The sequence below is a fragment of the Numenius arquata genome, chromosome 11 (genome assembly GCF_964106895.1).
Source record: "Numenius arquata chromosome 11, bNumArq3.hap1.1, whole genome shotgun sequence".
NCBI lineage: Eukaryota > Metazoa > Chordata > Aves > Charadriiformes > Scolopacidae > Numenius > Numenius arquata.
In genome coordinates, this window is record NC_133586.1 from 43791999 (window position 1) to 43814400 (window position 22402).

At 50.2% G+C, this 22402-nt stretch overlaps 1 protein-coding gene across 1 annotated transcript in view; it reads left to right on the forward strand.

The window, feature by feature from the left end:
- Positions 1–22402, forward strand: part of PDLIM4 (PDZ and LIM domain 4) — a 51904-nt gene that overhangs the window by 26039 nt on the left and 3463 nt on the right. The window contains exons 4-6 of the mRNA XM_074155577.1: positions 15223–15401; positions 17760–17917; positions 21963–22083. Coding sequence (XP_074011678.1) covers positions 15223–15401; positions 17760–17917; positions 21963–22083 — 458 coding nt within the window. The remainder of the gene's footprint in view (positions 1–15222; positions 15402–17759; positions 17918–21962; positions 22084–22402) is intronic.

Consider the following 22402-nt stretch of genomic DNA (forward strand, 5'->3'; position numbering starts at 1 on the left):
CGTTGGGAGCTCTAAGGGTTCTGCCCGACGCCTGCCCGTCCTGGATTGCAGCACGCCCGGGGTCTGTTTGCACCTGCCTCAGCCGACGTGCCTCCATCTCGGCTGCTTCCAAAATCCACCGCACCCTCCTAATCCCGTGGCGTTGAGTCACGTCATGTGGCAGTGGATGATTTTTTTTTTTTTTTTTGTGATGATGGTCTCTCTTTTTTTCTTTTTTTTTTTTTTTCCTTCTGTCTCACTCCTTTCTCTTCCTTCTGTTTTGCTTGTCTCTTCCCTCTGTCTTCAGCTCTTTCCCTCGACCCTCCTGCCTGCAGCCTGCCCTGCCTTCCCACCCAGGGGTCTCTGAGAGCCGGGGCGAGGGCAGAGCCATCTCCAGCAGCAGCCTGCTACCAGGAGGTGGATGGATCTGAGCAGACTTCCATCCTTCCTACCCAGCTCTTGACTAATAGCTTGGTAGTAAGGTCAAAGATGACTCTTGTTCTCCTTTGGTTCCCCAAAGGAAGAGGAACGGTGTCTCGCTCCCCCCTTCCTGCCTGCGACTTAGCTGGCTGTTGGGTTTTTGGATGTGCTGGTCCATGTTGCATGACGTAGAGGTATCTGGGGAATGAGGAGGAGAGCAGGAGGAAAGAATGGAGCAGAGGGAAGCTCCTGCTGTCTTGCTCCTCCTTGGATGGGCAGTGATCTGATGTGCTCACTGCAGGCTTTCCCAGGGCCCATAGATGGCAGGACTTGAAGCCTTCTGAGACCTGGGCACTTCAGTGCTGTAGGTTGACCAACCCCTCCCAGAGCAGCAGCAGAGGCACCAGGGCTGTTCGCAGGCTTTGGAAAACAAAAGTACATCAGTTCAGGCTGACAAAAAACCTCCTGCGATTGGCACAGCAACGCAGGAGCACTCCTGTGCTGGTGCTGAGACTTCAAATATTGCTCATATGGTTTCCTTCTCCACAAAGGTGGTTTGTGTTATTATGGGCTGTTTCATGAGAGCCTTTTCTTCACTCTCACAAGGTGCGCGCCCACAGATACTGCTGGCTTCGCTTTCCTGCTTGTTCCTAGAGGTGACTCTTTGAGTGTCCTGACGAGGGCCCCAAGGTCCCCCACAGCCTTCCCTTGGCTCAGTCCAGAAGGAATGCAAGACCTCAAAAGAGAGAAGAGGGTGGGTTGATGCTATGAGGAGTGGTGTTGGCCTTGTTTCCATCAGTGAGAAGTGGGGAGAAAGCACTGGCAGCAGCTACTCCACCAAATGATGAGGATGGGGGTTTGATTCTCCAAACCCCACAAAGAGCAGACCTGTATAGCCATAGAATCATGGAGTGGTTAGAGTTGGAAGACAATGTAAAGCCCATCCAGTGCCACCCCCTGCCCTGGGCAGGGACACCTCCCACCACACCAGGTTGCTCCAAGCCCCCTCCAACCTGGCCTTGAACCCCTCCAGGGATGGGGCAGCCACAGTTTCTCTGGGCAACCTGGGCCAGGCTCTCACCACCCTCACAGCAAAGAAGTTCTTCCCCACATCTCATCTCCATCTCCCCTCTTTGAGGGTCAAACCCTTCCCCCTCCTCCTATGGCTCCCCTCCCTGATCACGAGTCCCTCCCCAGCTTTCCTGGAGCCCCTTGAGGGACTGGAAGGGGCTCGAAGGTCTCCCCGGAGCCTCCTCTTCTCCAGGCTGAACCCCCCCAACTCTCTCAGCCTGTCCTCACAGCAGAGGCGCTCCAGCCCTCCCAGCATCTCCCTGGCCTCCTCTGGCCCCGCTCCAACAGCTCCATGTCCTTCTGCTGTTGGTGGCCCCAGAGCTGGAGGCAGCACTGGGGGGGTGTCTCCCCAGAGCGGAGCAGAGGGGCAGAATCCCCCCCCTCGCTGCTGGGGATGCAGCCCAGGGTGTGTGTGGGGTTTCTGGGCTACCAGCTCACGTTGCCAGCTCTTGTTGAGCTTCTCATTAGCCAGTTCCCACCTGTGAATCCATCAGCCGTTGCAGCCATGTGGAATTTGCAAACGTTTTGCATTCCCACGTGGCACAGTGGGCAGAGGGGCTTTGCCGCTGGCAGTGAGGGACGGCAGCATCAGCAAACCCTCTCCGGTACCGCACACGAGCGACTGGTGGGTCTGCTCATCTTGCCTGCCCTGACTGACAGAGCAGGGTGATCTCTGTGCTTGGGCTTTGAGTTCTGGCCATGTTTGCTTCATTAATCAATTACAGCAATCTTATTTGACAGATATTTTTTCTTAATAGACTTTGATGTGCCCAAAACCCTATGAATAATATTAAATGAGGACCAAATGTGCAGCAGTCCCACTGCCAGATACAACATTTCTGAGGTTTAATGGAGATTGGATTTGAATCTGACTATTAATATATGTTACAGATGGATCTTTTTATAAATTAGGCAGTTACATAGAATATAATGAGGGGGGCAGGGATGGATTTTTCCTGAATCCAGGCCCACACTGAAAACATCTAAATCTGGGGAGTACTTGGGGGGTAAAACAGACGTGTTTGCGGCAAGGCATGGAGAGAGGCGTGTGAAGAAGAATAAGGGGGTAAAGACAGCAGGTTCCTGGTTTTGCTCTGGTTTTTGATGGCTGTATCTCCACGTCGTCTTGTGTAATGGTTTTTCTGGCCTCCCAGGAAGGAGGTGAAGGGAGGGACCATGTCCACAGTAGAGGTTGTTTGCTGTGGTTGCACCCAAGATGTGCTGGTTGACTCTTCTCCCTCCCCAAACCGACTGTGCCTTGAGCGTGGCTCATGCTGGTGGCTCGGGACACATGCCAGCAGCTTTTCCTAACCCCTGCGTTATTGCAGATGTCCTCTGGCTTGCGTGACGCCAAGGGTGATCCATCAGCACCCCAGAGTGCAGACCCTTGCAGCAGGGATCCCGTCCGCCAGGAACGGAGATCCTGGCCATGGCTGGAGTCCCCCGTGGAGCAATGCCATGTGTCCCAAGGCTGTCCTGTGCCGTGTTCATTCAGCACCTGTAGCAAAAGCACTCCATAGCCTGTGAGAAAGAAAAGGCTCACTGTAAAGTCATAGCTTGGCTTGAAACGTGCAACCTTTAGGTGCACTTCCTCACATCTGGAAAAAAGCAATCTGCTTTGAAACACGGGGCGGGGGAAATAAAATCTGCTGCAATTCTGCCCTTGAATCACAAAAATAGTTTTGGGGTTGTTTCTTGGAAGGGTTTTGAGAGTTTCACCCCAAGTGGCCTTTCCAGTAACATGGAGCACGAGTCTTCCCTTCCCCCAGGTTTTACTCGGTCAACTTTTCTATCATCCCGGGCAAAGATGTCTTGAAAGTCTTTTGACTTGTGACTGCAGCAGTTTTCGCTAGACTAAATCCATGTGATTTCTAGGAAAGCACGTACCCTACAATTATATTTTAGTTTATTTATGTGCGATCTTTGTCTTGAAGGCAGTGAGGCTGGCACTGATCCTTTGTGCAAGGGAGCTTGGAAGGTATGGAGTGGCTGCTGAGCTCTCTGCTCCTTCTAAATCTCTTGCGGTTTGACAGTTGTGCTTTGTGGAAAACCCCTGCTCAGAGATCAAGAATGTAATCAATCCTCCTTATTAAAACTGTGGTTAATAGCACAACTGCAGGGAATAACTGCCCTCGCAGCTGAAGAAGTTGGACATGCAGACAGCTGCTTGTTCACGATGAGCAGAAATGACACTGGACAGGATGCTTGTGAGTCACCTTTGTGAAATAATATCTTTTTTGAAAAGCAGACTTTGGTTATCAGCTAGTAAAACTGTGTAAGCCTGTCCTTAACAGCAAGGGTCTGTGGAGGAGGACACAAATTCAGTGACAGTCAAACTTGTGTCCTCGCTGACAACAGACCGTGTCTTTGTCAGACCTGGTTGTGGGTGATGGTGGGACCCATGGGGATGCTGCGGGGTGGCTCGGTGCTCTCCAGTCAGCGTTCCCATCATGCAGACGTGACATCACTGATGGCATGGTGGCATCTTGGGTCTTGCTTTGCCATCAGCTGTTTGCCTGGTGCCGGCATCACTGTGGGCACCATCCCCAGCCATCCCTTCCTGGCAGACGGGGAGAGCGGGAGCCTCGATCCATCAGTTTCTGGAAATCCCACTGTCTTCAGCTTCTTGTAGCCTGAGCTCGCTAGTCAAAATACCGCCATGTGGTGCTAATAAAAGGAGAGGATGTTTGTTTTCTTGACCGTTCCCGTACTGCCAGAATTGGCAGCTTTCTGGCCCGGGGGGGCTGGAAACGTGGACTTTGAGCTGTGGGGCAGGGTCCTGTCAGTGCTAATTGACAGTAGATCAAGTGTCTGGTTGGGACAGTAATTGCAGCAGAAATTAAATCGGTAGCGCGTAGCCAGAGCTGGAATAGGATGCGAGTCCTCCCAAACCTGGACATTTGGCTAAAATAAGCTCCGTGGGGTGAAAGGCTGGGTTTCCTCCAGCTGCCAGAGAGGGAGAGGCACTTCCCGCAGGCGGTCGTCAGCCCCGTCCCCGCGGGAATGGCATCCCAGTGCCACCCGTCTGGCAGAGTGGCACCCGGGTGTCGTTGCTGAGACGGACAGATGGCACAGACAGCACTCTTCTGAATTTCAAGCAGTAACAGGCAGTAACAGTAACCTTTATTGCCACACGTACTTTCTTATATACTCTTTCTTAACACGTGTTCTTTTACTATTGGTTACATACTGTCATAACAATATGTCATTGGTTGTCTTTTGCAAACATCAAAGCCACTCCTTATCTTGTCGGTCTCCAGCTGGTACCTTAAAGTTGTTTACTTCTCAGGATGTTTTCTACTCCCTTCTTTCTCAAGGATGTACTTTAATCTCTGCAAGGTCAATTCCTGACTCCATTCCCTCAATCGAGGGTTCCACAGACCCGCCGTGGTCCCCCACACCCGGGTTGGTCTTGGGGAAGGGATGGGGAAGGTGGGTTGGTCCCTCTTGCCTTGGTCCTCTCTCATGCTGTGCCCTAAGGGCTTTCCAAGCCCAACCATCGACTGAGAGGTGGGCTCTGAGCAGTAGAGAAGAGCTGGTCCTTCCATAGCTCAGGGGAATCGCACAGGAAAGATGAGACATGGTGGCTTCTGCTCATCACTTAAGTCTTTTTTCTATAATGTGTTATTTTGTGCTTGACGCCAAATTCTCAGCCTGTAGGGATTCGTGTTAGTTTGCTCTGACTGAAATCTGCAGCTTGCAGTGTGAAAATATCAACCAGGATGGGGTGAAGAGGAGGAACTGGGGCCAACTTGTGTCTACCAGAGCTGTTCGAGCAGCCTGAACCAGGCAGTGCAAGAAACCCAGCGCCGCGTGTCAGCCGGGCCAATGGAAATGCCTGCCCTGGCCTCGGCAATAGCCACCTCCTGACAGCATCAGTCTACTATGCTGCTGATCATCCTTGCTCCTAATTAAAATAATCACATGTGGGGTTCAGGTGTGAGCCTGAGCCTCTGGTGTCCCAGCTCTGGGACCTGGGCAGAGCAGTGGTGTCCCACAGTGGAGCAGGGAATGTGGTTTAGTGCTAATGTGTCCCCTAGCACTGATTTTAACAGCTTTAGAAATGCCTTAAATCGTCTCATATTTATTTTTTTGGTCTCAGTAGATTATCGATGCTTTTCTATTAAGGATGTAGAATTCCTCGTTTGATTAATTGGCTCTGAGTATTGCTTTAAGTTCTCAGTGGGGTGGTGATGTGTAGGAAACTTCCACACACGTGTTTGCACCAGCAAATGGCATAAGCCATACTTACTTCTGAGAACCGGGGGTTCAAGCCCCCTCCCTGGAGAGGTGGAATTTCCTTTCCCAAGGTGACCGACCTTCCTTCCTCTGCCGTCGGCACGTCAGGATGGGCCACAGCTGCTCCTGCGGAAGCTCTTGCTGGGACCCTCAGCTCCACCAGCTCTCGCGTGGGCATCGGCTGGGGCTCTCGGGGTGGAAAGAGGGGAAAAACGTCTGCCTCGTCCTTTTGGGAAAACAAAGGATGAGATAATGCCCTGGCACGGGAGCGGGTTGCCGTCGCGTGGGAACTCCCAGCGTGTTGTTTGAGGGCTGATTTAACAGCAGAAACATGCTGAATCCTGACGGCTGCTGTAAGCGGCGTCAGCCTTGGGCTGCGGGTACTCGGGCTGCATTTCACACTCAAATATCAGCGTTTGTGCACCACCGAAGTCTGATTTCTGACACGGTGATTTACAGGGTGAAGAGGTTACACACAAGTTGGTGTGCACCTGTGTTTATTTTTTTTCCCCATGAGACAATATTGAATCATTTGAAAGCAAAGGCATTTTTTCAGTACTGCTGCGATGCGTCAAACTGTTGTAGCTGTAACCTTTGATGTGAAGTCCTCTGTACCTCTTATATAAATGAGCGTGTTTAATAAGTGAGCTTCAATAATCCTGGTGTGTGAAAGAGGGGAAAAACAATCTTAGGATAAAGGGAAAAAAAATGGGAGTGGAAACTTCAAAATAGTGTTTTCTTTTGTCCAGGTAACAAACTTGAATAGTTGGCCTTCATCAAAGACAAATAGGAGCTAAAATGTGGGTTGATGTAGGACAAAATAGAAAATGCCACTGGATAAGGAGCTCACACAGATATTTGCCCTATTATTTTACTCGATAACATCAGTTTCAGTGATGGCTCTGTTAACGCAGGTGAGGAAACTGCTTGTGCACTCAGAAATCCCGAGTGTTTGTTTGGAAGCACACCTGTAGTTTGGTGTTTCTCTTCTTACCCACCAGGAAAAACAACTCGCCCCATTTCATTTTTCCTTATTGCTCGCTTAGGGTGAATTAATTGCTCTTTGCAGCCAATTGTGTGACCCGCTGTTAATGGTTATTAGGTTTTCCTATATGGATGAAAGTTAAATGCTGCTTAGAGGATACACAGAAATTCTTCTATTCTTAGGCTTCTTCACCCGCTCTAATCTCTTCTAAAATCGCTTACATGAATATTAGTTCTGCTCGCATGGGAAACCGAGGCTGGTTTAGGACTGTGAGAGCTGGAGATACTCGCAGCGAGCCTGAGTTTATTCTGTTACTGCGATACGGCAGTTTTTCCCCTCTCCCCGTGTATTTACGCTGCCTGCACAGGAGGGCTTTGGCTGCAGAGCTTCGCCCGAAGGCGTTTGGAAAGCGCAGCCAGTGTGTATATCCTGTGCCCCTCCGGTTCCGCGGAGCCTGTGATCCCCGGCTATCTTGCTTTTTTATGAAAGTGTTAATAAAACCAAGACATTTGTACAAAGCCCTCCTCTGTCTGCTTGTTAAACACCCCCTTGCACCGCTGATATTAAAAACATGCCCTCTGCTCTGGAGCAGGCGAGATAAATGGAAACACATTTTAATCATTCTTGCCGGTCGTGGGTAACTTTTTTTCCATGGCTGGGGATTTTTAAGAGACCGCTGGGGAGCCAGGTAGCTTAAGGGATAAAGTCGTGGCCTTGCAGCTCAAGTCCCTCTTGAGTTCTTTAAGTCACACCAGGGCTGTGGCTTCTCCGGGGGGTGAAGCTGGTTGCCAAAGTCACTGGGAGCTAGCAGCCACCAGAGCCTCACTGGTGGCCATCAGCGTGACCGAACCGAGGCAGGAAAGTGTTTGTTCCTTAAGACGGGTCTGTGAAGCTTCGCTCTGATTGTGAGAGGTTGTCCCTGGGTTAGGTGGGGGCTGTACAGTATGTAGTGCAGAGCATGTGCAAATGTGGAGCTGGAATATTTTCCTAGCTTAGCCTAAAACCATTTTTTAAAAAATAATACCTTTTGGGCTGGACTCGTGTTTATGGATTTTTTTCCTGAAAAACAAAGCCAGGCTGCTGTATGTAAAGGTACGTGTGTTTTACCTGTGGAAATGGGATTTTGTGGTTGGAAAGTCACACTGATGGGAGATTATTGAATCATGGAATGGTTTGGGTTGGAAGGGACCTTAAAGCCCATCCAGTGCCACCCCCTGCCCTGGGCAGGGACACCTCCCACCACACCAGGTTGCTCCAAGCCCCCTCCAACCTGGCCTTGAACCCCTCCAGGGATGGGGCAGCCACAGCTTCTCTGGGCAACCTGGGCCAGGCTCTCACCACCCTCACACCAAAGAAGTTCTTCCCCAGATCTCATCTCCATCTCCCCTCTTTCAGGGTCAAACCCTTCCCCTTCCTCCTATGGCTCCCCTCCCTGATCCAGAGTCCCTCCCCATCTCTCCTGGAGCCCCTTGAGGAACTGGAAGGGGCTCTAAGGTCTCCCCGGAGCCTTCTCTTCTCCAGGCTGAACCCCCCCAACTCTCTCAGCCTGTCTCCCTCAGCCTGCTTGCTGCCGTAACAGCAATTAAATAGGAAGTAATGGAGACCTTCATGTAATGCTTTTGCTGTAGCTTGCAGGGGTTTCAGCAGAAATTAATACAGCACTTAATACAGAAATAAGCACTTTAAATTGAGCCTGGTTGCTGGGTCCAAGACCACGGAGCTGAACAAACCTTAGTGATGCTTGCAGGGGCTCTATCTCTGCCCACTGGGACATGACCCACGGGTCTTTTTCACCATGTCCAAGACCTGGCATGAGGCCGTGGGGCTCATTTTGAGCCCCTGTCCCAGGATCTCACCTGGGGGGCACTAACAGTCTGTGGGTATGGAGCATCCTGGGGCGGGCTGGGGCTCGGCCAGGCTCCAGCTTGAGTCATGTATCACATGAACGTTGGCTGCGTCCTTTTAACGAAAAGACCATCTGATTTTAAGGGTTTGGTCTCTTAACTTAGAGGGATCTGAAAAATGAATTTGGTGTTTAGCTGACGACTGTGAAAGGAGTGTAGTGAGATGGCCATGATGGATAAAGTTTTTCTTCAGGCCGCGGTATCTGCTGAAAGAGGAACTTGGCAGAATGTTTGAAATCCATCTCGTAAAATAACCCACACGCTCCGTTCATCCGGCTTCACCAAACCACACCCGACCTTTTTTTCTTATCGGCTCATCTTCTGAGCTGAGCTAAATAGTGGGATCGTACTTACTAGAGCTTTTTAAAGTCAGATTGAAGCCTGCACTGTCTGTAAAACCAGCATCTTGACAGGCCATCTGAACTGTGCTTGTAAGGAAATACGTATTAAAATGTGTAGAGGTTTATAATGGATCCTTTTCCCCCAGTTTTGGGGGCAGCCTTTGGCATAAGGGTTTGACACGGGACTTCCTTTGAGGCAGTGAGCTGGAGAATGGATCCTGCTGTAAATCTGCTGTTTGGGTTCAAATGGAAACCGTGCTGTCCGTCCCATCCAGCTCCTCGGTGGGGTAATGATAAGATTTCCATTTCTGCAACTTCTGAACCAGTTTATCAGAGATAAAGCTCTGCCTTCGCTGTTGAAAAGCTGGGGGGAGGAGCAGCAGGGATCACGGGATTGCAGTCGTCCTCTGCGCAGAGGCTGGATTTCAGTGTGGAGGCTGTCAGGATACGCTAGGATATGTCTCAGTGTCAGGATATGCTAGATTATGTCTTCGGGCTTAATTTCTTGTCACATTTTGCATGAAAGAGCACTTGCAGCCATGAAGGCAGTAAAATTTCTCCCACAAAAAGCCCTCTGCCAGGAGAGATCAGAACCCGCTCATCAAAGTCCCACTGTACACCCTGGGCCAGAAGAAAAGGCAGCCACGGGCAGAAGTTGCACCTTTGCTTTAAAAATATCCTCTCCCTTTCTCTGGCTGCCAGCTCCGAGCTCGTTGGAGAAGCCGAGGAGTCCATCACCAGGTTGTCTGGGCACGTTGGACCACAGGCAGGGTGGGGACAGGTCCCAAACTGCTGCTCAGCCCCACAGGAACCGTGATGGCTCTAAGCCGACCTCCTTTTGGGTCTACCTGTTGAGGCAGAGGGTCTGATGGTGCCCTGGTAAGGATAATAGCGGTGGACAAACATTAGCCCAGTTCTGCAGCGAAGTGCTCTTGCCCGCTTCTCTTCCATGGTAGGCTGCTGAGGGACCGACGCCAGGGATGCAGCTTTTCGCCATATATTGCAGACAGTCGGAGAAGTGCTGGCTGGCTCTCCCGGAGCTCAGCTGGGCTCAATTACCCGAGCTCGGAGCGAGGGAGAGAGAAGTCAAACACTGGCAAGGAGCTGGAGCTCGCAGGCTCATCCTGTGGCCGCTGGAGGACAGACACGTGCTCACAGGAGGTGCCCCATCCAGGAGAACCCGTGGCTGAGGGATGCTTTGACCTCCTGGAGCACAAATAGCAGCGCTCACATCCCTAATTCAGCATTCTGGCAGCAAATGTCTGGCTGACACTGACTGATGGTGTTCCAGATTTAGGAAGAGAGTGAGTCTGAAGTACATCAAACAGAAACCCGCTTTCGGCTGAGCCAAGCCGTTAATGACCTTCAGCTCTGTTTAGGTCTGATGCAGGGTGCGTTTATAACGAGAGCGGGGCTGGCTCCCCCGGGCTCAGGAAAATAAACATCTTGCAGGCAATCCCTGCTGTGGCCAGTCCTGTCCCAGCAGATCTTCTCCCACTCTACGAGTGGGCTCCAGGAGGGATTTGGGGCTCAAAGGTGTAATTTAGGAGGTGTGTTGGGCTCTGTGCTGGCAGGTCTGCTCCTGGGGAAGGTTTCTCAGATGTGCCAAAGCTGCCATGGCTCAAAGCTCTCCCAGATCAGGCCATGGGTGTAGGTGCTCACGTGGAGGTTGTAGGAGCCAACGTTGGCCTCTCAAATTAGCAATCTTCAATTTTAATCTCTGTCTGATAGTCTGGGAAATGAGGTGAATTATTTTGTGTGCACTTCTGGCCTTTTAAAGGTCTAATTTAAAACACTGTGAAGTGGATGAGCTTTAATTGCTTTGGGTCAGAATATGAAGTCTGATGTTCTCTAAAGCTGCGTCTGACACCCGTGGTCTCTAGAGCTAGAATCTTGTAGTTTAAAAAGGCTGGAAGGACAAATAGGGCATTTTGCAAAATGTCAAAAAAAAAAAAAATCCTTTTTTTATTTTCCTTAAGAATAAGAAAACTTGAGGAAGCAAAAGATGGCTTCAAAAATGATAAACTCTCTCCGAGAGAGATGGGGACAGAGACTGATTTTCAAACCTTTCGAAAATTCCTGGTTGGCCACATGTTTTCCTACTTAGGGGAACACTTATTTCAGTAGCGATTAACTTGATAGAGGTATTTAATTTTTTAGTCTTCTGTCCTATTACAGGTTTGACTAAAAACCCTGAGGGGTCCCAGCAGAGTCAGGGGCACAACTGCAACGAGCAGGCAAAGCCTATCTTCATCTTCGTTACCTACAGTCCGCGTTAGCTCTGCCTGGTGAAGCCACAGAATATGTTTGTATTTCTGTTGGAATCTTCAGCTTGCTTCTTTCAGTGCTCCCCTATACGTTTCCTGAAATTGGAAACGATACGCCCTGTGAAAAGCATTTGAGCTTGGTTACTCTGCTGATGGTGCTCGTGGCTGCGCTGGCTGCGTCCGGGCATCCCGCCGTAGCTAAACGGAATACCTTCAGCTGAGACGGGGGAGAAGAGATTTGCTAATAAGCAAGTACGGAACAGAGGGACTTGCTAGAATTTGGGTAAGTGCTTGTAGAAGAAAGAAGGAAAAAAGCTCTCCCTGTTTCTGGCTCTTTGAGGAATTCCCAGGATTAAATCCAAGCAACCTGTCATTCAGCATCTTTCCCTTAAATATAAAAGGGAAATCTTTCCTTTCCTGCTCTCGGTGCTGCGTTGTGTGGTGGGGACAAGAGCCAGGCATCCAAAACCCACTTAAATTTCCCTTTTCTCTTGTTTTAATAAATGCTGGTACCCAAGAACATGCTGCCGCGACATCTGCACGCCCACCCGGGTTCCTGCACCTCTGGGTCGTGTTTTCCTTCTGCTGGAAATAGTTCCTCAGGATATAAATACTGTCCCAGTAAGGGCAGCCCGTACCTGTGCGTGATAAGGCACGGGCTGCGCTTGTGCAACGCTGATAAATGCGTCTGGAGGAGGAGGAGGTGTTTTGACGAGGCTGCACAAGGGATGGCCAAGGCTGGTGCTTGCTGCAGGTCATCTTTTGTGTTTGCTCTGGCTCTTCCTCCTCCAAATAATCCCTTTTCCGCTGGTGATTCCTTTGCCCGGTGGGCAGGGACAGGCTGGGGGACACCAGGGAGGTGGTGACCATAGAAGGTCGCTCTGGCTGGGCACCCGATGAGGGCAATCACTGCCCATCGTGCTGCCTTCCCCTACAAAAATCCACCCCAAAACCCACCTGCTCCTGGGAACTGGGCCTTCAAACAGCTCCTTTCCAGCTCTGCCTCGTGTTTATCTGGTGTGGGACAGCTGCGTGAATGGCGTTTGCCAGGAGTGGGGAGTCCTGGGCTCCAGGAGCTCCAAATGCTGCGTGTCAGGAGGTTGGTTACGCTTCGTAATCGACGGTCCTAGAAGGCAAGCGTGAGAAAACAGATTGCGAGTTTCTGTTTCGCAGGCTAAAAGAGTTCTCCTTGGTGAAACTTCGCAGGCCAGCTCTTAGGAAGGGTTTGCAAACCCTCTTAATTTAAGAGAGACCATAAAAAGCAGGAAGAAAAGCAAATTAGGTCCCGAAGGGAGGGGTGGGGGTGGGGATTTTTTTCTGATCTTGCATTTGAAAACTGGAAAGAAATCCATCTGGTTCTAGGTTTCCAAGAACGAATGTGCGAGTGTTTTGCACAATGCGAAGCCTTGCAGAGGTCTCATGGGAAAACACTGAAACAGGCTTTGAGATGAGAAAAAGGAGATGGAGCTCAGTCCCGGGAACAGCTTTTTGTGCAATGGGAAAGTTACATAGCACAGAAACTGAGAGCAACAAGGAAGGCAAAGACCGGTGTGCTCTCAGAGGGATAAATACTTTCCCAAAAAGCCATTAGCTGCCCCAAAACCAAAGCACAGCTCTCCAAAGCCTGCAATGGTAGACTTTGGGGTAGCAGTAGGGCTGCAGTGTCCATCAGGAAGAGCCTGATAATCCCTATGGATGCTGCTGGGTCACCTGTGGCTTTATGGCACGGTGGAGGAGATGTGGGGTGAGCTGCCACCACCATGAGCATCCTCCTCCTGCAGGGATGAGCAGCTGGTGGAGAACAGGGACACAGAGCAGCTCGGCAGGGCAGGGAGGGCTCCGAAACACCCCAGTCCCATCACCCAGCTTTCATGCCTTTTGGAGACCACCCAAGCAATAAGTTTTAGCTTTACAGCCACATTTGCTCTTGATGTACAATTTGCCGAGCTTAACAGGAGTGAATGGCCAACATTTTACAAACTACCTTGGATTAAAGCAAGTCTGTAGAGATTACGGTCTCCGGGCCCTTTGATGGAGGAGGTTTTCATGCCAGAAATAGCCACTGTGGTCCCTGACGAGGTTTGGGGTGCCCCTGGTGTGGAGGAGCCCGAGGGGTCAGAGGAGAGAAGAGCAGAGGGATTGCATCTGGGCCCCCATGCACAGCTAATTAATGATAATGGCTTTTTAAAAGCATAACTCTGTAGCTTGCAATGGCCTGCCAGGCAGCACAGCCCATTGCTTTTTTCCCCGAAACGTTTACGATCCTTCTTTTCCTCTCTGCGTCACAGTTGAAAGTGTTGTTTTTTTTTTTATTTCCCTTGAAATCATAATGTAAATCTGGGAACTGGAAAGCCGTAGCCTGGTTGTATTTATATATATATATATTTTTTTTTTTTTAAAAAAGAATAGAAATCGGGGAACAGTTAAAAATATATTATTCCTGGCAGCGAAATCCCTTTTTTAATAGATAATTTGAAGTTATTACGTTGGAAGCAGCTCTCCCCACGTGTGTGTGCACGCATGGTGCGGAAGGAGCAGTGCCGAGGGGGCTCGGGGCGGCTGTCGGGGCTTTCGAGGCGGTGGAAGGGCAGGAGCTTGCCGGAGTCTGCAGTTTTTCAGCTGGTGGCAGAAAAAATACAAACCTCAAAGGCACCGTTTTGCAGCCCTTAATTAAACCCGGTTTTTATCAATGGGAGTTTTGCCTTAGGAAGAGCTGAAGGATTGGACTTTCCAGATCTTTTTCCAGCAGGATCTGGTTTTTATTTCTTTTAGCTGCTCGTTTTTACAAGGCTTGGGAGCACCAGAGTTTTTCTGCCATGCACCAGTGATAGACATTTGTTTCCAATTAGTATTTATTGGATTATTTTAGTCAAAAGTAAGCTTTGTGTTACAGCCCCGCAGTATGCGCTTTGTTATTTGTTCACAGGACGGTGTTTTCTTTTTCTGCCTGGTTTTGCATCAGCTCCAGCCTACTGAAAAGCTGGTGCGAGGATCTGCCCCCCAACAGATTAATCCAGATTAAACAGATTACAGCCTCTTATACAAGCATCTATTTCTTCCCTCGGTACAGGCGTGTTTCTGACTGTATGTGGCTGGAAATAGCAGACTATCCTTAGGCTGTGTCCAGCTTTCTCCTGCTTTTCCCGGTGGCTGGAATGAGCCCCTCTCTTGCCACACACCACCCGGGTGACGCCTGGCTCGGGTGGTTTGTGGCAAGATTAGCTGCGGGTACTGTTGGGTTTATGGGTGTGTGCCGGGCTGGCTAACAAAGCCTTGGAAAAACACATAGGTAATGCTTTACGTAGGTGAAATAATATGGAAAACTTGCGTTTTTAATGGCATCCAAGTTCCTGACTTGAGGTCATAGGACAAAAAATATTTCCATAGTTTGCCTTGGGAATTAAAAAGCCAATGAAAATACGAATCCCAAGCTAAACCCTTGACCGATGTGTTTCTCACACTGCTAACGACCGACCTTATTTGGGGAGAAAACCTCCCAAAATGAACAGGGATGTGTGTGGACGGGGGTTAGTTCCGAGTAAATGAAAATACCAGGACTCTGGCCCCTTGGCTTCGGGTGCTCGTAGCTGCAGAGCTCAGGTTTTACCGTGTTTCGCTAATGCAAATCAGGAGCGATTGCCCCAAAGTCAGGAGAGCGATAAGTGCTCTGGGAGTGATGTAAGGCGAAATGAGAAGCAGACCCTCGCAGCCTTTTCTTTTGCGGAAATAACAAATAGGCTTTTACAGGAGAATAAATGCAGGATCCTTGGCAGTGGCTTGCCGTGGAGAAACAGGCAAGTTCATTTGGTCAGAGACCAAGGGAAGCTGCAGGGATTCAGCAAGATTTAACTGCTGGTCAAGCCTGAGTTTTCCTTTTCCTGCTGCATATCTCTGTTTTCCACAGTACATATAAAATATTCTTAGTGCAAACTGCACGTCCCAACGCAGCCTCTCCGAGTGCATCACACCAAAAGCTATAAACCTCACAGGTTCTTCTGCTTTTTCTTCTCTTCCAGGACAACGGGCCTGCCCAGAGCAGGAGGTCGATGCCCCACGGGGCTGGGGGCAACCCCGTGGACACCAAGCAGGTGGCAAACCTGCAGCACCACCACCCAACCCGGCTCTACGCCAACAGCAGCTCCGAGGCGGCTCTGCCGGGCCAGCTCAGCGGGCTCCACATCGCCTCGGCCCAGAGGTAGGAGGAGATCGTTGCCCATGCTCTGAGTCCTGCTGTTGTTCATGCAAACTCGGTTTCGGGAGAGGATGTTGAGGTTGTGGTGCTCCTGCAGCTCCAGAGACGTTGGGTGCTCTGTTAGCCAAGTGCAGATGGGAGGGAAAAATTTAAAAAAGGCAAAAAAAGGGGGTTTGGAGATGCCAAGTTTTGAACAGAATGGCCACATGTATGTATGTAGCAACTGCAACACTGAATTTAAGCTCGTGATGCTGAAGCAGCGTTCAACCATCTTGGAGATGGGTGAAGGTGCTGGTTTCCCAGATCCACATAAGATCCTTCTACTGCCGATGGGGGAAGGTGGATTAGCGGCATCGGATCCGGTCCCCAGGCTGGGATTAATGCCAGGGGTTGTCACAGACATTAGTATCCTGGTTTTTCAAAGTATGTATTCAAGGCAGGATGGAAGGGGTTTGCCCTCCTCGGAGCGGGGATCACAATTCCACAGACGCCGGAGCAAGCGCTCAGGCTGAGAGCGGGAGGGGGATCCGCAGAGAAAATTAACCCCGGTAAACTTGGGATGTTTATAAATGTAAGATCTGCTCAACGCAGCTGGGCGGGAGGCTGGGAAATAAATAATGCTCGTAGGAGAGAAAAAGCTTTTGTGTAGCCAAGAACGGTTTGGGTGGATAACGCGGGCTTTGAGGCAGGCCAGGTTGTGGACTGCGATGCCGTCGCAGGGCTTACGCTGCTGCTGATTTATGCTCCTCCAGACTGGCAAAATATTCTGCAAGAAAGTACCGGCTGTGTCAAGTACAAAGAGGAAAGAGAGTTTCTTTTCAGCTCAGGAACTCGGTGCCTGCACAACTCCATCTTTCAGTGACGCTGCGAGCCAGCGTATTCCCTCTGCTGCTCCAGGAAAGTTAATGGAGTTGGAAAGAAGAGAACAGCACGAAAAAAATACAGAGAACAAAATCTGATGTTATCTGCGTGTGAGCCAAAAGCCGGGAGATTAACTTGGGTGTTTGAGTAGAATTGGGTCAGAAGTGCGTTCTTTTTTGAATGTGGACTTGATCAGGCCGGACTGGTCAAAACCTGCCTTTTTTCATTGAAAACGTGTGAATTGATGTACGGGAGGGCTGTAGTGGGGCAGATAGAGGCTTGGGGCACATGGGGAGGCTGAAATCATGGGCATCGGTCCTCTCCTATGGCAGAGGCACTTCTGCCCCTCGTCTCGAGAGGCCAGAGCCACGGGAGAAGCTGGTGGGTAACTCCTGGAAAAGAGAGCTTTGGCTTTTCTTTGAAAGTGAATTTTGTTTAGGTTTTTTCTTCCTTTGTTTGAAACTGAATTTTGTTTCTTTTGTTTGTTGTTTTTTGTTTTGTTTTGTTTTGTTTTTAAGTGGGTATCAATATAATGCTGGTGGAGAAAATGAGTCAGATGATACCTAAAATGTGTTAAGCTGTCTACTGGGGTTCAGGGCTCTTGCTATTTTTATTGGGTTTCTAACGACCTTGATGACCTTCTCCTTAAAAAGGAAAAGGAGCCCCTTCCCCCAAAGCCGTGCTGTGCTTTGGGGCCTCAGCGAAGCACAACAGCACTTGGATTCATCTCTACTCAGCAGGATGCTTAAACGTGTACCCAAAATATTTTTGGTTCCAAACTAGGCTTTTCATGTTTTGATGTATTGGATGAACTGGAAAAATGGTTTAAATTACTATTTGTTGCCTATTGTACACCAGTTGTGCCACGTACAGACAAGGGGCAGCTTCAGGTCTGGACGCTGAAGGTCGTTGGGGGAGATTACGGGGCTGCTGTCATGTCCCATCCTCGGCGCTGAGCAGCCCTGTGAGGTGGTTTTCTCATTTCGGTTGTGGGCTGGGTCTGGCAAATGGATTTTTTTAGTGCAGTCACCTACAGAAACGCTAAATTCAACAGAGGGTTTGTGGATGGTAAGGGGATTTGCTGCCAGGCAGCAGCGCCCGCTCTCCCAGAGCCCGGTGAACAGTGGTATGGCAGGTGGGTGGATCCCTTTGTCCTCCATAATTAATGAAATGCATTGTTTTGCCCGTTTTTCCAATAAATTCCATGCGTGGCTGAGCAATTTACAGTGCTTGTAAGCAGCTGCCCTCTTTCCTGGAGGCATCTGGTAACTGGGCCAGCCCTAGCTGTGTTGCTCAATCGAAGCCCAACAGGAACGAGCTTAACTTCCCTGGATCAATGGCTGTTCCTGGGACAGACGTACCTCCAGGCGGAGAAACCCATGGGAACAGAGAGGTGTTTAATTGAATCTGTGGGAACGTGGAGGTTCCAGTACCTCCCTGATGAGCTGACAGTCACTGTTTCCATTTGACCTGAGCCTTTCTCGCTTTTCCTTAAAACAGCCTCGACCCCTTGAAATCGCTCCCAAGGAACAGAAATGGGATTGACGTGGAATCAGATGTCTACAAGATGCTTCAGGATTATGAAAAGCCCGTTTCGGAGCCTAAGCAGTCCGGATCCTTCCGATACTTGCAGGGCATGTTGGAGGCTGGCGAGAACGGTAAGGAGGTTGGCACCCACAGCGTCTCCCAGTGAGTCCCTGGGGCTGCGGGGCTGGAACCATCATTCAGTCCCTCTGCACCCCATTCCGTGGCTCCACAACCACCGAGTTGCGGGCTTAACCTCTTTCTCTTTCCCTTGCTGATGTCCAGAAGCTTGACAATCCTCTGAAGGAGCCATCTACGAGAGCTGATGGGGTGGGTTTGCGAACTCCTCCGCTCTCCATCATTTTATTGCCCATCACTTGGGTGCTGAGGCAGCTCAGCTCCACGGGAAGGTGCAGGTACCCTGTGAGGGGAAACACCCGGACGGCAGGTTTCAAACCAGGATTTCAGATGCTCAAAGCAGAGGTTCAGGCCAGCATCTGGGGGCTTACCAAATTTTGCGGCCACTTGAGCATCGTGTGAAAGTTGGATTTGCAAAGAGCTTCTGCACAGCAGCTGTTTTCCTGAGATGGTTTATGAAATGTAATGGCCTGGAGCGGTTGTGTAAGATCACCGGTGGAGAACCCTCGGCCTGTTTAAGTAAATGGCATTTGCATAAGGACGTGGGATGGTCCTCAGACGAGCAGGGATAGAGATCAGGAGCTCTTGGTTCACTTCTCAGGTCTGTCACAGCTTCCTGCCTCTGTCATTAGCACAGGCAGGAGCCAACTCCGAGCATTAAATAATAAGATCCCCAAACTATACATTTCAGCTCTTTTAATTTGCCTTTCAACTTTAAGACCATTGGGGCTTTTACGTTCAAACTTTCAGGCTTCACTTTACAATGATTAGGGCAAGACTCTTCTTTCTGCTTCCTTCCAGGAGCCTCATACTCCAATCATGTGAATCCAGGAACTTAGATTTTATGGGAAAATACCAGCTACTGCAAATCTCATTATGAAGCTGCGAGAGGCAGCGAGTCAGGCTGTCGCGCTTCAGTTTCTGTGTATATAAAATGACGGCGGAGGATATTCTTTGACTAGAAGGATATTGCTTCTTGTGAAGCAAGAAGCATGATGGTGGGTAACTTCTGAGCATCAAGAGTTTCTACCAGTTTTACTCAGCTGTCTGCAAAGCGTGAGATGGGATCGGCCTTGGAAGTACTGCGTGTTTCCCTCTGAGGCTGGCAGGAAAACTGATGTTAATTCCAAGTTCCAGATGTACCTTCAGGTCCCTCAACAAGAGCAAGCACGGGCAGCTTCCCGGTGAGGTGCCTCCTGCACCCCCAGGTCTCCTCGTTAGGAATGAGCAAATAGGAAGTGACTGTGTTAATCCCAATTAATAAAGCTGCTGCCTCCCCCCACATCCCACGGCGCTGGGGAGGGAGAAACTGAGCGCTGCCCTTTGGGAGAAAGGAAAGGGGTGGACAAAAAGGTGCCAGGACGGTCCCCAGACCCTGGGACTCGCCCTGGCAGTGTCTCGGTGCCAGCCCATCGCCGATGCAGCACCGCGTGTTTGGAGCCTGAGACGATGCTGGTGGGTACCAGCCAGCGTTGTGGCCGGCTGGAGAGGTCACCTCGCCACCACCTCCGGGGCTCTGCCACCAGCCCGTTCCCTCTCAGCTGTGCTGTGCAGCAGGGATGTGTGACCGGCTGCAGGCACGGTCTCTACGGTGCTGTTTATTTCATAAGGGATGAGAAATTAAGTGAAAAGCATCTCTCCTGGCATAAAGCTCTGTGATTTTTCAGCATGGTTTAAATCCCCAGGAGTGTTCCTGCTAGGTTGTTTTACAGCTTCCACCCTTGCTCCTTTTTTCCTAAGCCTAAAATTATACATTTTGGCCCGGGCCGGCTGTGCGTTGCCCTTTTAAAGTCAAGATCTCCTCTCCTGAGGAGCTGGGTGTCTTATATGGAAGGTGTTTCTACTGGAAGCTGTATTTTCTTCAGCATCGCCAGCCCCATCCTGCGCCTGGAAGGAGCTTCGTGCTGAGGATCTGGCGGAGGCTGGAGGAATCGCAGCAGTCGTCTCCACGGGTGCCCTTGGCGTGGGAGGGATGAGCACTGAACCACGAACGGGGATGGCGATGGTTAGGATTGTGGAGTTAAAGCACCTCGTGCCTTGCTGAGGACCATAAATTACCATGAGGCTGTGGGCTGGTAAATAGAAGGAAATGATCCGTCGTTTGGGAAGATGGGAAGCAGCCCTTGCAGGGCTTGTTTTGCTGCAAAATGTCCTCCCCCCACCCCCTCCTCTCTCTTTTAAGCAGCTTATCCAAGCGCTCCGTCTGACAGACAGTGACAGCTTAACTGTTAAATGTTGGCAGATGAGCGTGTCTAGTCTAAGCACGCCGTATCTCATGCTGGGGGAAGCCAACAGCTTGAGCAGTTGTTTCGGTTCATTCCCAGCACGGCAGCGGAAGGGCTCGGCAGGCGAGTTGGGCTGGAGCCCACCAAGCGCTTGGAGCCCCTCTGGGGTGGAGCAGCCCCGGTCCCGCTCCTGGGCAGGCAGTCTCGCACACGTGGAGGTCTTCAGCACCTCCAAACACTGCGTTATGTCTTGGGAAAGTGGGCTTTGGTGGGAAAATAGTCCTTTTGGGTTTACTCGCTTGGCTAGAACCGTTGGCAACGTTGGTCTCTGGGTCAGAGATGGGTTCTGCTGTGCGAGGACGACTGCGCGTCCCCAGGGTAACCCTGGGGGCTGGGATCGGTCCCTCCTCCCCAGGGAGGGACCAGGACAGCGTCAGTCTGGAGACAAGCCGGATGGTGCAGCAGGGTCTCCCCGTGGAAGGAAGCTCTGCAGAGTAATGGCCTTTAGAACGTACCACATGAACTTGTACAGGATCAGTGAGCAACCACCAGCGACGACGCACCAGTTCCAGGTCCTAACAGTCCACACAGAGACGTTCCTGGAGCCGTGGTGGACACTACAGAGCGAGATCCAAGTGGAAGTTTCCAAACCCGGTGCAGTGTGTATGGGCACCTGGGTCAGAAAATGCCTGGGACCCTGCTGAGACCTCCTGGGCATCCCATGGGCTGGAGTACCCTGGAAGCTCAGGGAATGCAGGAAGCCCCAATGCTGAAGAACGGTGTGCTCATCCAAGAGGTCCTCTGCTGCTTTTCCAAACTGTGTCAGCTCCTGGAATAAAATACATTGTCCTTCCTGAGCTTTTCCCTTCTGTAACCATAGGCCGTCACAGAGGAACCACAGACCAATATACGCCTGAAAGACCAGTCAGTTGTGAGCCATGAAAACCCGTGCAGTGAATTCTGGAAGCTTTTAAGCGTCCCAAGGGTTGGGAACAAGCGTGTTTGTATTGTCTGAAGTGCGAGGGCAGTAACAGATGATCTGTAGGGATGGGAGCTGCAACACAGAAAACTTTGCCAGGACATTGTTCACGTGCACAAAACTTTCCTTGCTTCCTTTCCTGTCGCTGGACCTTTACGAGAGGAGGCTTGGTGCCCCAGAACACCTTATCTTCTGTCACAATGTTTTGTTTGAGATTATTTTAGATTAAGTGATTGTTCTAAGAAGAAAAATGCATGTAATTCTGTTATTGTTTGCTTTAATTTACCTAATTCTCCAAAAGGCTTTCATCTGTGTCTCCTACACTGATGGTGTGTCTACCAAGTGCACCTGAAGTGTTGGTGTGATAGAATTTCTTCTTTCTGGAACTTTTCTGAGATCTTTGCTATTTATATTTCTTAACTCACTGAATAGTATTGGAGCCCAATTATTCTCTCATCTGTAGAATAAGTCTCCTTTTCCTTTTGACAAGGTGTATTTGCTGAGCTGGTGCTATGGTACATGGATAGATGCTCTGCTGATGAAGCCAAGGGCTTCTGCCACCATCGGTGCTTCGTTAGGATGAGCAGAGGGTCAGCACAGTGTCCTGCCCTCATCTGCAAACCTGAACGCTGTGTGACTTTGAGATAGTCGGCCTCACTATTTGCTTTTTACTTCCTTACAAGCAAATTGCAGGTTCTGTTGTGACACGCAGAGACTCATCTGACTCCTTAAGGGGGGAAAAAAAAAAGGGGGGGGGGGGGGGGGAGAGAGAATAATTAAAAAAAAAGCCCTGAGAGGACAAGTTTTCAATCTGTGTCTGTTTAAAATTCTTGGCAGGTGAAAAACTCGACAAACTGAGCAACCCCCGAAACATCAAGTCGCCGGTGTCGAAGCTCGGAGGTGCCATGTCCGGGCTGCAGATGCTTCCCGAGTGCACCCGCTGTGGGAACGGCATCGTGTAAGTGTCACCTCTGCCCGGAGCCCCCGGTTCAGTGGGGACGGTAACGCAGGGACACAGCTGGGTCCGGTCCTGCCAGACACGCGGGTTAGGATTTCTAGCAGAATACCTGGAATTTATAGCGGAAAACCTTGCGTTTATAGCAGAATACCTTGAACCCCTTTTCTGGTTCTTGCTGACTGTATATGCAAACCTGGAATTGAGGAATACGGTTTGGATTGCCCCTTTTAAGGGAATCTTGCAGCAAAAACGAGGATGATTCATGGGATGGTTTCTGCCCTGCTTATCACAGTAACTGCCCGGGGACTATGAGTAGCGC